Source organism: Suricata suricatta, chromosome 2, assembly GCF_006229205.1.
Source record: "Suricata suricatta isolate VVHF042 chromosome 2, meerkat_22Aug2017_6uvM2_HiC, whole genome shotgun sequence".
Lineage (NCBI taxonomy): Eukaryota > Metazoa > Chordata > Mammalia > Carnivora > Herpestidae > Suricata > Suricata suricatta.
The window spans coordinates 167,592,468-167,604,954 of NC_043701.1; the positions used below are offsets into that span (position 1 = coordinate 167,592,468).

General features: G+C 34.0%; 1 protein-coding gene across 1 annotated transcript in view; it reads left to right on the forward strand.

Annotated features, from left to right (window-relative positions):
• Positions 1-12,226, forward strand: part of SMC3 (structural maintenance of chromosomes 3) — a 37,786-nt gene extending 25,560 nt beyond the window's left edge. Inside the window, exons 16-29 of the mRNA XM_029932567.1 lie at positions 57-217; positions 539-680; positions 2,032-2,182; positions 4,226-4,378; positions 5,288-5,439; positions 6,028-6,186; positions 6,903-7,010; positions 7,507-7,615; positions 8,372-8,619; positions 8,704-8,916; positions 9,257-9,448; positions 9,604-9,781; positions 11,097-11,203; positions 11,809-12,226. Coding sequence (XP_029788427.1) covers positions 57-217; positions 539-680; positions 2,032-2,182; positions 4,226-4,378; positions 5,288-5,439; positions 6,028-6,186; positions 6,903-7,010; positions 7,507-7,615; positions 8,372-8,619; positions 8,704-8,916; positions 9,257-9,448; positions 9,604-9,781; positions 11,097-11,203; positions 11,809-11,880 — 2,145 coding nt within the window. The 3' untranslated portion in view covers positions 11,881-12,226. The remainder of the gene's footprint in view (positions 1-56; positions 218-538; positions 681-2,031; positions 2,183-4,225; positions 4,379-5,287; positions 5,440-6,027; positions 6,187-6,902; positions 7,011-7,506; positions 7,616-8,371; positions 8,620-8,703; positions 8,917-9,256; positions 9,449-9,603; positions 9,782-11,096; positions 11,204-11,808) is intronic.
• The last annotated feature ends 261 nt before the right edge of the window (positions 12,227-12,487 follow it).

Sequence of the window (12,487 nt, forward strand, 5' to 3'; positions counted from 1 at the left end):
CAGGGGTGCCGTTGGCAATATTATTTTAATACTTTTCACCTCTGGCAATTTAACAGGCTATTTTAAATGGAATAGACAGCATAAACAAAGTACTCGACCACTTTCGTAGGAAAGGAATAAACCAGCATGTTCAAAATGGCTATCACGGTATTGTGATGAATAACTTTGAATGTGAACCTGCTTTTTACACATGCGTGGAAGTCACTGCTGGCAACAGGTGAGGTTTTGTTTGGTATTTTGAATTTTTGAAAGGAAAAAAGGAATAAGAATAAGAAGCTTTTTGAAGTTTTAGTACAATACATCTCCCATTATCTTTTATCCTAGTTGCTTATTTAACTTTCTGGTTAAAGATGTAGGTGTTAAGGGTTCCTAATTGTAGTTCTCTCCCTATCCCCATTGGAATTTTATGAGTAGTTTCCCTCCCACCCTATCCCACTACAAATTGGGTTGCATAGAAAAAAAGTGAATTGTTTGCTTAAATGTTTATAGCACTTTAAAGTCTAGCAATACAAATGTGTCTTGCTTTGTTTACCTGTAGGCTATTTTATCACATTGTTGATTCAGATGAAGTCAGCACGAAGATTTTGATGGAGTTTAATAAAATGAATCTTCCTGGAGAGGTCACTTTTCTGCCTCTTAACAAGTTAGATGTCAGGGATACTGCCTATCCTGAGACCAATGTGAGTTGATTTGTGTGAAGGTCTACCTTTCAATAAGTGTTCTTTTCTCATGGTTAGCCCATGCTAGTGCACAGGCACTGTGCATTAGGATTCACTGATCTGTGAGATAAGCACGCTTTCTTCCCATGTAGCATAGGGATGGGAAGAGAGGTCACAGCCAAGGCATGAAACAAATCATTGCAAATGTGTAAAATGATAAAATAACATAAGCACAGGATACTTTGAGAGAGTATCCCAGGTGACAAAATTGAGAAGAAACCCCTGAGGAACTGTCATTTGAAGTGAATATATTTTAAGTTTTCTAATGAAAAAAATGTAATTTGAGGTATTTGGTTTCTGAATGTTGATGGTATTAGCAACTATTTTACTGTTCTCTAAGGTTAAAGCTGAAACTCTGAGAATGATAACAACTTAAGTAGAACAGTGAGAATATTATGTATATCTACAATTATCTTTGAAGTTTTGAGGGGGAGGAAAAATTGAGTTGCAAATGTGATACTGTGAATGAAGCAAGACTCCAGAATGCATGTAGTGCGGTTCCCTTTAAACTACATAAAACTAAATATAAATGATAGAATAGAAAGAAATACAAGGAACTAGTTACACGAACAGTAGTGGTCACCTCCAGCAGGTAACTGCTGTGTGATGAGGCAACGGGTACACGTGATGACTGTCAGTGGTGTTTTACTTCTTATCCTCATGGTAATTATATTGGTGTTTTCTTTACAATTGTTAATTTAAGCTTAACATTTGTTGCATTGTTCTGTATGTAAGATATATTTCCTAGATTTAAAATTATAAAAATCTTTTTCTAACAGCTTAGAAGAATGTAAAAGAAAATTTTATAAAAATATATATTTTTCTGAATATCTAAGATATATATATATAATAAAGTGAAAACATTTTGAGGAAATACTACTAGTTTACATTTATTTGAACTTTCTGTGTGACAGATGCTGTCTTACGTGTTTTTACATATTATTAGTTTGCCTAGTCTTTATCAGGAAGGTACTATTATTGCAGTTTTGTAGGCGAAGTAACTATTAAATGGAGAAGTTTGTCCATAGCAAGCATCTAATGAGTATCAGAATTAGGATTTGAACTTGTGTACCTGACTGTAGAGCCACTAAATTGTTTGTCACTGTGCTGTGATCTTGGAAACCTGGATGATTACATGAATACAATTTCCCAGATATTTCAGTAAAATGATTTTTCAAACTTCTTTATAGTAAAAAACAATAGTTTTGAAATAGGCATTTGTGTTTATTTTTATTTCGTAAAGATGTAATTCATAATTTTGCTAGCATCTTTTGTGTTGTGATCTCTTTGCTGACAAAATATTCATTTTTAGGATGCTATTCCTATGATAAGTAAATTGAGGTACAATCCCAGATTTGACAAAGCTTTCAAACATGTGTTTGGAAAAACACTTATTTGTCGAAGCATGGAAGTTTCAACGCAGCTAGCACGTGCTTTCACTATGGACTGCATTACCCTGGAAGGTTTGTAATAGTAATTCTTGGCTTTGAACAAATAAATTCCATTTTTGTTTTAAGTATTTCAAAGTTCATGTCCATTTATCTGTCATTTTTAAAAAATAGTTGGTTTGTTTAAGTCAGAGTCCAAACAGGATCCTCACTTTACATTTAGTTGATGTTCCTCTTAAGTATAATCAGTTGGTCTATAGGAGTTCTTAACCTTTTGCACTGTGGATTTCTTTAGCTCTTCAGTAAAGTCTATGAACCCTTTCTCAAAATGTTTTTAAGTGTGTAAAATAAAATACTTTGGATCCCAAAAGAAACCAATTATATTGGCATGGTAATCATAGTATTTTTTCAAGTATGACATAGTAATTCCTGAAGGTATTCAAATACCAGATTTAGCAGTGGATCTAATATAATTGTGAAGTACTGATACGTGTAAACAATATTTTGAAATTTCCAGCAAGTATAATCTGATAGAAAATAGCTTTTATTTCTCCTGTTAACAGAGTTACAATTAGTGATAATAGCATTGTAGTTCTTCCTTGTTATGGAGGGAATTGCTAAATTTCACTGTGAAATTAGTAGAAAAATAAATATGTAATTTTTTTTTTCCTACCAAAGTCATGGATTTCCTGAATGTTATCCATGAAGTGTAGGTTAAGAACCTCTGGTGTGTAAGTTCACCTGCCTTCAGTTTTAAATTTTTTCCTTCTCTTTATAATTTATTTGTTGATGAAAGAAGGTAAGCTGCCCTCCCCAGCTTTATCTCTATAGACAATTTTTTTTTGTTTTGAACTACCTCTGAGAATAAGTTATAAAATAAATACAGTTATGCTACTTTATTTCTGAAATTTAACTATGTATATCTTCTAAGAGTAAGGACATTCTTTTTAATAACCATAGGTATTATATTGTTACACCTAAGAAATTTAACATTAATCCAAAAATATCATCTAAACAGTATCTACATTAAAATTTTCCCAGTTGTCCCAAAATATTTTTCTGTCCAGGATCTAATCAAGGATGCATGGAATGCCTTCTTTTTGGAGTCTTTCAATATAGGACAGCTCCTCCTGTTCTCTCATACCCTCAGGAAATTGACTTTTCATAGACTGTTCCATTTTTCTGGATTTGTCTTATTGTTTCCTCATCATTAGATTCAATTTAAACATTCAAGATGTATACTTCTTGCATCACACAATATCCCACTGTTGATGATGCTAAGTTTGACCAGTAGCAATCTTGCAGTTGTAAAGGTACCCCTTCTTTTTCATAATTAGTAAGTGATATGTGGGACTATCCTTTAAGAAAAGATAAGTATCAGGTTCCCTGACAACTTTGTACCAATGGTTTAGCATCTTTTGCTGGACCTGCCTGATGCAGTTAATACACCGGGGGATTCCAAATGGGGATTCTTAAATTCTGTCAAGGTTTCTATATTTATTAACTGTCACTCCTCTGTAAAGAGCCCCCTCTTTATTATTATTATTTTTAAGTAGCACTGTGATTTACGACTTTTTTTTTATTATGTTACAGCATTGCCATCATCGTTTGATGTTCAAATTTTCCCAAATGTGGCCATTGGGAATTCCAAGCTCCTAAGTCCTTGTGTCCTGTTGACGTGTCCCCATTAGTCTTTATTAGCACTTCTTTCCTTTCTGGCAGATGTTCAAACAACTCTAGAAGGCACTTTTTTTTTAATGTTTATTTTTGAAAGAGAGAGCAAGAGAAACATGAGCAGGGGAGGTTAGAGAGAAGGAGACACAGAATCCAGAGCAGGCCCAAGGCTCTGAGCTGTCAGACATAGGGTCCACATCCATGAACTGCAAGATAATGACCTGAGCTGAAGTCAGATGCTTAACCAACTAAGCCCGTAGAAGGCACATTTTTTAAATGAAGATTTTAACAATTGGAAAGCATAAGTTTTTCAGACTGACTTAAATCCTTTCTAATTTTCATTAAATAAAGCCTTTAGATTAGTTGTTTGATTATAAATCAATTTATCATTGAATAAAGAAGTTGTTTTACAGAATCTCTATCTTTCTTATGCTTTATTTGTAGGTGACCAAGTTAGTCATCGGGGTGCTCTCACTGGAGGTTATTATGACACAAGGAAGTCTAGACTTGAATTACAGAAAGATGTTAGAAAAGCAGAAGAAGAACTGGGTGAGCTTGAAGCAAAGCTCAATGAAAACCTGCGCAGAAATATTGAAAATATCTTTTTGCCTTGTGTTGCTGTGGAGAACGGTGTTTAGGTTAGAATATATAATCTTATGCAGAAATACTTAAAATATCTTTTTGTCTTGTACTACTATGGAGAACTGTGTTTGGGTTAGAATATATAATCTTTGGAATGTTAAGTGTGTTTTCTTACCATACATACAGTGAGAAAAAGATTCTTCATGTTTGACTTTTCTTTAAGCATAGAAGCTTATTAAATAGCTAATAGCAGCGAGTCTGTTCCTGAGAGCAAAGAACCTGAGGTGCACTAAAATTTAAGTTAACAGAGGAAACTCTGATTGGTCAGAGTTGTAGAAGGAAAACCAGGTTATTGTTTCAAGGAAGAAGGATTGGGGGCATCAGTAATGCCATTATAAACAAACATGTTAGTTTTGACTCTTTGAGGGTCTGTAGAGCATCTTAAGAACTGCCCAAATTTGGCAAGATGCTGGCACAAAGAAAACATGGGGAAACACTAAGAAAGGTGAATGTTGACAGCATACATCCACTACTTTCCTCTATTTAATAATCCAGTGAGGTGCTATTGTTTTTCTATATTGGGCAAGACCTCTTCATACATAACTACTTTATGTAGTTATTTAAGCATAATAGATTACACAGTAAATATTTTTTGAATGAACAGATATAAAAAATAATATTTCATTTAGATTCTCTTAGGATTTCCCAAGATTTATATAGTTAGCTAGCTAGCTGGCTGGCTTTCAGGAAAATCTGTAAGTTATTTTGAGAGAGAAATGGTGGGGTGAAATGGTGTAGTATTTAATTCAGCATTGCTATGGTCCATAAATCTGAGGAAATAACTTTTATTTGGAGGTAAAAGGAAGGGGATACACAGTGTTTTTAAGAGCTGTTTTAGAGTGCATTTTCCTTAGCCTTGTATATGGATTAATAATGAAATTGATCAGTTGATGAACCAAATGCAGCAGATAGAGACCCAGCAAAGGAAATTTAAAGCATCTCGAGATAGCATATTATCAGAAATGAAGATGCTCAAAGAGAAAAGGCAGCAGTCAGAGAAAACCTTTATGCCAAAGGTTCGTAAGTATGTCCCATTCATTACAGATTTAATTCTTTAGAATTGGGGTGCACATATGTTATATAGGTTGTCCTGTCAGTAATCATTTTTGTCTATTAAGCACTATTTCTGAAGTTGAATTTGTGGTTGTATTTTATCCAGATTCTATTAAAACAAGGTAGAAACTATTACTGCTGAATTACAAGTAATAATATATGTTAGTCTCCTAAACTTGTAGGAATTTTGACAAAAACTGTTCAGATCAATAGTACTAAACAGTTTAAAAAATTTTTTTCCAACTACAACACCCTAACACATGTTTAGCAGTTTTTTTTTTCTTACTAATATTCAAGAAGAAAAAAATATTCGAGAAGATTTTTATATGATTTGGTCATGGAATATGGGTTATTCCATGCACCTGATAGTATTATATCATAAGTATTTTTTTACTGCTACTTAGTTCTAATTATCAAATTTAATGGATACCTAATAGTTATTTGTGTTATGATTTAGTTGATTTTAACATCAAATATAGATTGTTCTCAGTTTTTCACTATTATAAGTCATACAGACTAATATTTTATTAATAAATAAATCTGTCACATAGCAACGTAGCTTACAAAGTTTGGAAGCAAGTTTGCATGCTATGGAGTCCACCAGAGAATCATTGAAAGCAGAACTGGGAACAGATTTGCTTTCTCAACTTAGTCTAGAAGATCAGAAGAGAGTGGATGCCCTGAATGATGAAATTCGTCAACTTCAGCAGGCAAGTACAACTGACGAGATTTTCATTGATAATTGGCTATTGTGAAAAGTTTCTTAGTACTAAGGGAATGCAGAAGAAGGAACCTTGAGAAAATAGATACATGAGATTTGGACTTCTATCCATAAAAGTAGAGTTTTTCTAAACTATTCTGGATGTTAGGATTATGCAAGAAATCTTAATTTGCTTCCATCCTATTTAATGTACATTTACTATTAGTAAGATTGACTTGTTATCTTTGCTGTCTTTGTTGATGTGATCACCTTTACATATGTAATAATATTGTTTTAATTAAACATTTTAATAGCATTTGACTTTTGAATATGGAGATGTAAACACTAAGTCCAAAGATGAAAAGTAAATAAAGAAGTATTTCTGACAGATGTCTTATAGAAAGAACCAAGTTGGGGTGCCCGGCTGGCTCAGTCAGTAGAGCATGTGACTCTTGCTTGATCTTGGAGTTGTTAGTTCGAGCCCCATGTTAGGTGTACAGATTACTTAAAAATAAAATCTTTTAAAAGAAAAAAAAATGAACCAAGCTTACAAACTTCCAAACCAAGCATTCTGAATAGATAAGAGAGAAAATGAAGAATATATCGGGCTTTTTAGAAGGGTGTAAAACTCCATTGCAGCTCATTTAAACAAAGTGATGCAGATTAACAGCAGCTGTGTGTGAACTGTGTATGACTTTGTAGACCAACAATTTTCTTTCTTTCTAGGAAAACAGACAATTGCTGAATGAAAGAATTAAATTAGAAGGTATCATTACCCGAGTGGAGACATACCTGAATGAGAATTTGAGAAAACGCTTGGACCAAGTAGAACAGGTACATTCTTTTTTGAGGGTGTTTTGATGACCATAACCTGTTGAAAGTACTTACGCACGAGTGGCTCTGATTTGAGAGCATGTGCTTTGGGGTGAGAAAGACCACTTCCCCTGGGTTGGAGTTCTAGCAGTGCCATCTAGTGTATGATCTTGTGCAAGTATTTTAATATTACTGAGCCTCAGTTTTCTCTTGTGAAAAATAAGTATAACAGTAATACCCATTTTGTATGATTATCCTGGCACATTCTAGGTAACGAGTAAATGTTAGTGATTAATGTTTTCTCAGTCATAGTCCCATGCTTAGAACTTTTCTAATTATATTATTACTTTTCCCCCATTTTAATGGATACTTTAAATATTTGTAATTATACAGAGTGTACTTTCTATTTGCTAATTCAACATAACCGCTATCAGAAACTGTTGAAGTCATAACATTTTGAAACTAACAGAATTCATATTTTGTGGTTTAATGGTTTTAAGTTCCTTTTATGTTGCAGGAACTTAATGAACTGAGAGAGACAGAAGGGGGTACTGTTCTCACTGCTACAACTTCAGAACTTGAAGCAATCAATAAAAGAGTAAAAGATACTATGGCACGATCAGAAGGTGAATTTTTATTTAGTAAAAAAATTTGGGGAGGGTCCCTGTGTGGTCCAGTTGGGTAAGCATCCAGCTCCTGGTTTCGGCTCAGGTGATGATCTCATCGTTCATGAGTTTGAGCCCGTTGTTGGGCTCTGCACTGATAGCACATAGCTTGCTTTGGCTTCTCTCTCCTTCTCTCTCTCTGCTCTTCCCTGCTTGTACGCTCTTTCTCAAAATAAACATTTAAAAATTTTACATTTTTGGGGGGTATTTTGTTAAATTTAAATTGTTTGATAAAATTGTTTAATACAAAATGAAATACCCAAATAGTCAAAAGGCATATACTAACGTTTTTTTCTGTTTTCTATCACCATAAATAATTTACAGTGAATGGAATTTAGTGAGTTGGTTATAAACAGTAACCTTTGTTTTGTTGGGAAATGTTTGTGACAGTTTTATGAGAGAGTATAATTATTGCCAAAAGTGTGAAATAGCCAAATTAGTTTTTTATCACCTAGTTGCTGAGAAGAAAATTATTTTTTTAGTTTTTTATAAATATAACATCCAATAATGAGAAATAATATACTTGAGTGACTAATGTATACTTTCAATTTTGTCCTGAATTAAATGTTTCATAGATTTACACAGTAAAATTTAAGCTAACATAAAAACCTAAAATCTATTTATTTTGATAAATTCGGACATTAAAATCTTTGGTTAAATAATAGTCTAGCTTTAAAAGAGGTATTGTCGCCTAATTTGTTTTTTCCCCCATTTTAGATTTGGACAATTCCATTGATAAAACAGAAGCTGGAATTAAGGAGCTTCAGAAGAGTATGGAACGCTGGAAAAATATGGAAAAAGAACACATGGATGCTATAAATCATGATACTAAGGAACTGGAAAAGATGACAAATCGACAAGGCATGCTACTGAAGAAGAAAGAAGAGTGTATGAAGAAAATTCGTGAACTTGGGTCACTTCCCCAGGAAGCATTTGAAAAGTACCAGACACTGAGCCTCAAACAGGTAGGTCTTGTTGGCTTTAAATTTGAAGTCTTATTGCAGATTTCTCTGTACTTGAATTTATTTATAATTTTATTCTCTTTTTAGCTGTTTCGAAAACTTGAACAGTGCAATACAGAATTGAAGAAGTACAGCCATGTTAACAAAAAAGCTTTAGATCAGTTTGTAAATTTCTCTGAGCAAAAAGAAAAGTTAATAAAACGACAAGAAGAATTGGATAGGGGATACAAATCTATCATGGAACTGATGAATGTACTTGAACTTCGAAAATACGAAGCTATTCAGTTAACCTTCAAACAGGTATGTTTCTGTTTCTTAGTTAATATACACACAAGACAAAACCTTTAGCTATTAGTTTATTATTCAGTTTGCAAAGGTTTTAAAGCTTTTTTTTCCCACAGATAGTTGGATCTAATACAGTTGAACAAATTCCAGCATATAGTTTTATAATACAGGAACTAGAACATACTGCACAGCTCTTAAAAGGATTTAATCTGTTCCTCTTGTTCTTAAGATTAAACCATATTTGTGATTGTTTTTTAAATATTTGTCTTTGCTTTAAGAAATCATATGTGCAATTCCACCTAAAAACTTATATTTGAATTAACACTTATTCCTTCCTTCATTCATTGATTTTAAGGTATCAAAGAACTTCAGTGAAGTGTTCCAGAAGTTGGTACCTGGTGGCAAAGCTACTTTGGTGATGAAGAAAGGAGATGTGGAGGGCAGTCAGTCTCAGGATGAAGGAGAAGGAAGTGGGGAAAGTGAGAGGGGTTCCGGGTCACAAAGCAGTGTGCCATCAGTCGACCAGTTCACTGGAGTTGGAATTAGGGTAACATACTTTTATATCCAGTTACTCCCAGTATTACTGTAGTGGGATTTGTAGAATATTTTATAGATTACATTGTTGTGTTATTGTATGGGACTTAATTTCTAGAGGTGATTATGATTTTACACCTTTTAGATGTTAATTAAATGTTTTTTTAGGTATCATTTACAGGAAAACAAGGCGAAATGAGAGAAATGCAACAGCTTTCCGGTGGACAGAAATCCTTGGTAGCTCTTGCTCTGATTTTTGCCATTCAGAAATGTGACCCAGCTCCGTTTTACTTGTTTGATGAGATTGACCAGGCTCTGGATGCCCAGCATAGGAAGGCTGTGTCAGGTAATTTTGGGTTATACTGGATGAGAACTTATCAGTGATAGCTTGCCTCTTTTGATTGTGACTTCTTGTTGCCTAAAATACTTGGGGGAACTAGGCGGGGGGGGGTGTGTGTGTGTGTATCTATCTATCTATATATTCAGTAAATAAAATTTCTTTTAATAAGTTTTTTAAAATTTACATACTTTACAAAGCTTAGTTCTGTGAAAAGCCAACGTGTTTCTTTGAGTCAGTTGAAAATCCTAACTTCAGTTAAACTTTTACACAGAAGTCTCTTATTTTATTTTATTTTATTTTTTTAACATTTATTTATTTTTGAGAGACAGATCATGAGCAGGGGAGGGGCAGAGAGAAAGGGACACACAGAATGGGAAGCAGGCTCCAGGCTCTGAGCTGCCAGCACAGAGCCTGACATGGGGCTTGAACCCACAACCTGTGAGATTATGACCTGAGCTGAAGTCAGATGCTCAGCTGACTGAGCCACCCAGACGCCTCAGAAGTTTCTCATTTTAAAACTTGTTTTTCTTAATGTTTGAGTAGCCCATGACATAAAATGTTGATTCTGTGTTTTAAAAATCTATTTTTAGTCTTTAGTAAACTCAAAAGCTCTTTTGAGAAGTGGGTAGGAGAGGAAGATTGTTCTTTTTGTTGTTCATTTTAGAGACAGTGCATGAGAAGGGGAGGGGCAGAGAGACTGAGACAGAATCAGAAGCAGGCTTCAGGCTCTGAGCTGTCAGCACAGAGCATGTCTCAGGGCTAAAATTCACAAGCCACGAGATCACGACCTGAGCCAAAGTCGGACACCCAACCAACCGAGCCACCCAGGTGCCCCAGTTGTCATTTTTATGAGAAAGCTGATTTTGCTCTGACATTTTTAATACTGTGTTATAAGTAGCTGCTACTTCATATTCTGTAAGATTGTGGGTTAAGGATTTATCCCAAATTTAAGAGCTTAAGTTGGTAATTTTTGCAGGTGTTTGCATGAAAAATAAAGTCACAGGCTGTTTTGGATTTTAGGTAAAGAGTAAAGATAGTTGCTTTTTAAATGTTCAGATCTGCTTAAGGCCACCTGGTGGCTTAGTGGATTGAGGGTCTGACTCTTGATTTCTGCTCAGGTCATGAGTCTAGCATTGAGATCAAAGCTGAGCATGGAGCCTGTTTGGGATTCTCTCTCTCTCTCTTTCTCTTCTCTCTCCCTCTACCCTTCTTCCCCCCTTGTGCATACATATTCTCTCTCTCTGTCTGTCTCTCAAATAAAATTAAATTATCTAGATCTACTGAGAAAAGAGTTTTATTAAATTACTGTTTCTTTTTATAGATATGATTATGGAACTTGCTGTACATGCACAATTTATTACAACTACTTTTAGGCCTGAACTGCTTGAGTCAGCTGACAAATTCTATGGTGTAAAGTTTAGAAATAAGGTAAATTTTTTTTATATGACATTTAAGTTCATATTATATTTGTCAAATTCTTGTCTTAATGTTACTTAAATCATGAAAGAAAACCTATAAGGTTGTCATTTTATGAGTTTGTCAAGAAAAAGCTTTTCCTTCAAATGCCTGTGGAGTTTAGCAATTAATTTTATAGCATCCATTGCATTGATTTTATTTTCATAGGCATTAAGAAACAATACCTTCCTCTGTTATCTATTTAGTGCAGTTTTTAAGTTACATGCACTCATTTATATTTGGCTGGGCCACACAGATCTTGATCTCTTCAGCCTTGATATTCTTTGAAATAGCAAAATAATCAAAACTGAAAACATTGGGGTTCAACATTTAGACATTAGTACTTACTTGGATCTTGAGAGTACTAAAATGCAGAATATTTTATAAACTAATGAATTGAACAAGCAGCATTATAAGAGTCTTACCCATCAGTGTTTTAGAATCATTTGTGTTGATTTGTAAAATTTATAGGTAATAGGCCATATGTTTTAAATATTACTCTATACAGTGAGAACACTGATTTTTCTTTCTTTCTTTTTCAAGATTTAACAGACTTTTTTTAAACATTTATTCTTCAGGTTAGTCATATTGATGTGATCACAGCAGAGATGGCCAAAGACTTTGTAGAAGATGATACTACTCATGGTTAATTGGAAAATACTGCTCACTGGTTTGGAAGATGTGTATAGTAATATGATCCTCATACCCAGGAACTGTACATTTAAACCTGAATACCTAGTCACTATTAACAGTTTTCAGATTTAGAGCATATACAGTCCTTTTATATTTCTGTCCTTGTATTTTATAAGATACTCTGTAATGTTACATTTCTACTTATAGTTTAAGAATTTTATTTCCCACACAACTTTTTGTAAAGTGTCCTGCTCCTGTTTTAAAGAAATCTTTTGAAACATGCTAAATATTCTTTGCTAATTATTTTATCAAATTATATTGCCTCTTTTTTTATAGCTTCAATTAAATTGGTTTTATGACTAATTTGGTATTTTATGTGGCTTTTTATTTATAGTTGTATGATTAGAAACAAAGTTTTCTTAAATATATGCTTTTTATTTTGCCTAAGAAAAGGTCTGCTTCACCTAAGAGGTTTTTAAACATGGCTTCACATTCTGTTAAACTACATCAGTGATTCCTGGTCCCAGCCGCACCCCGAAGTCCATGGGACAGCTTCACACTGCTGGAGTGACACTGCTGGCATCTTCCCCTTGACCCACTGAATCAAAATCCTTATGGAGCAGG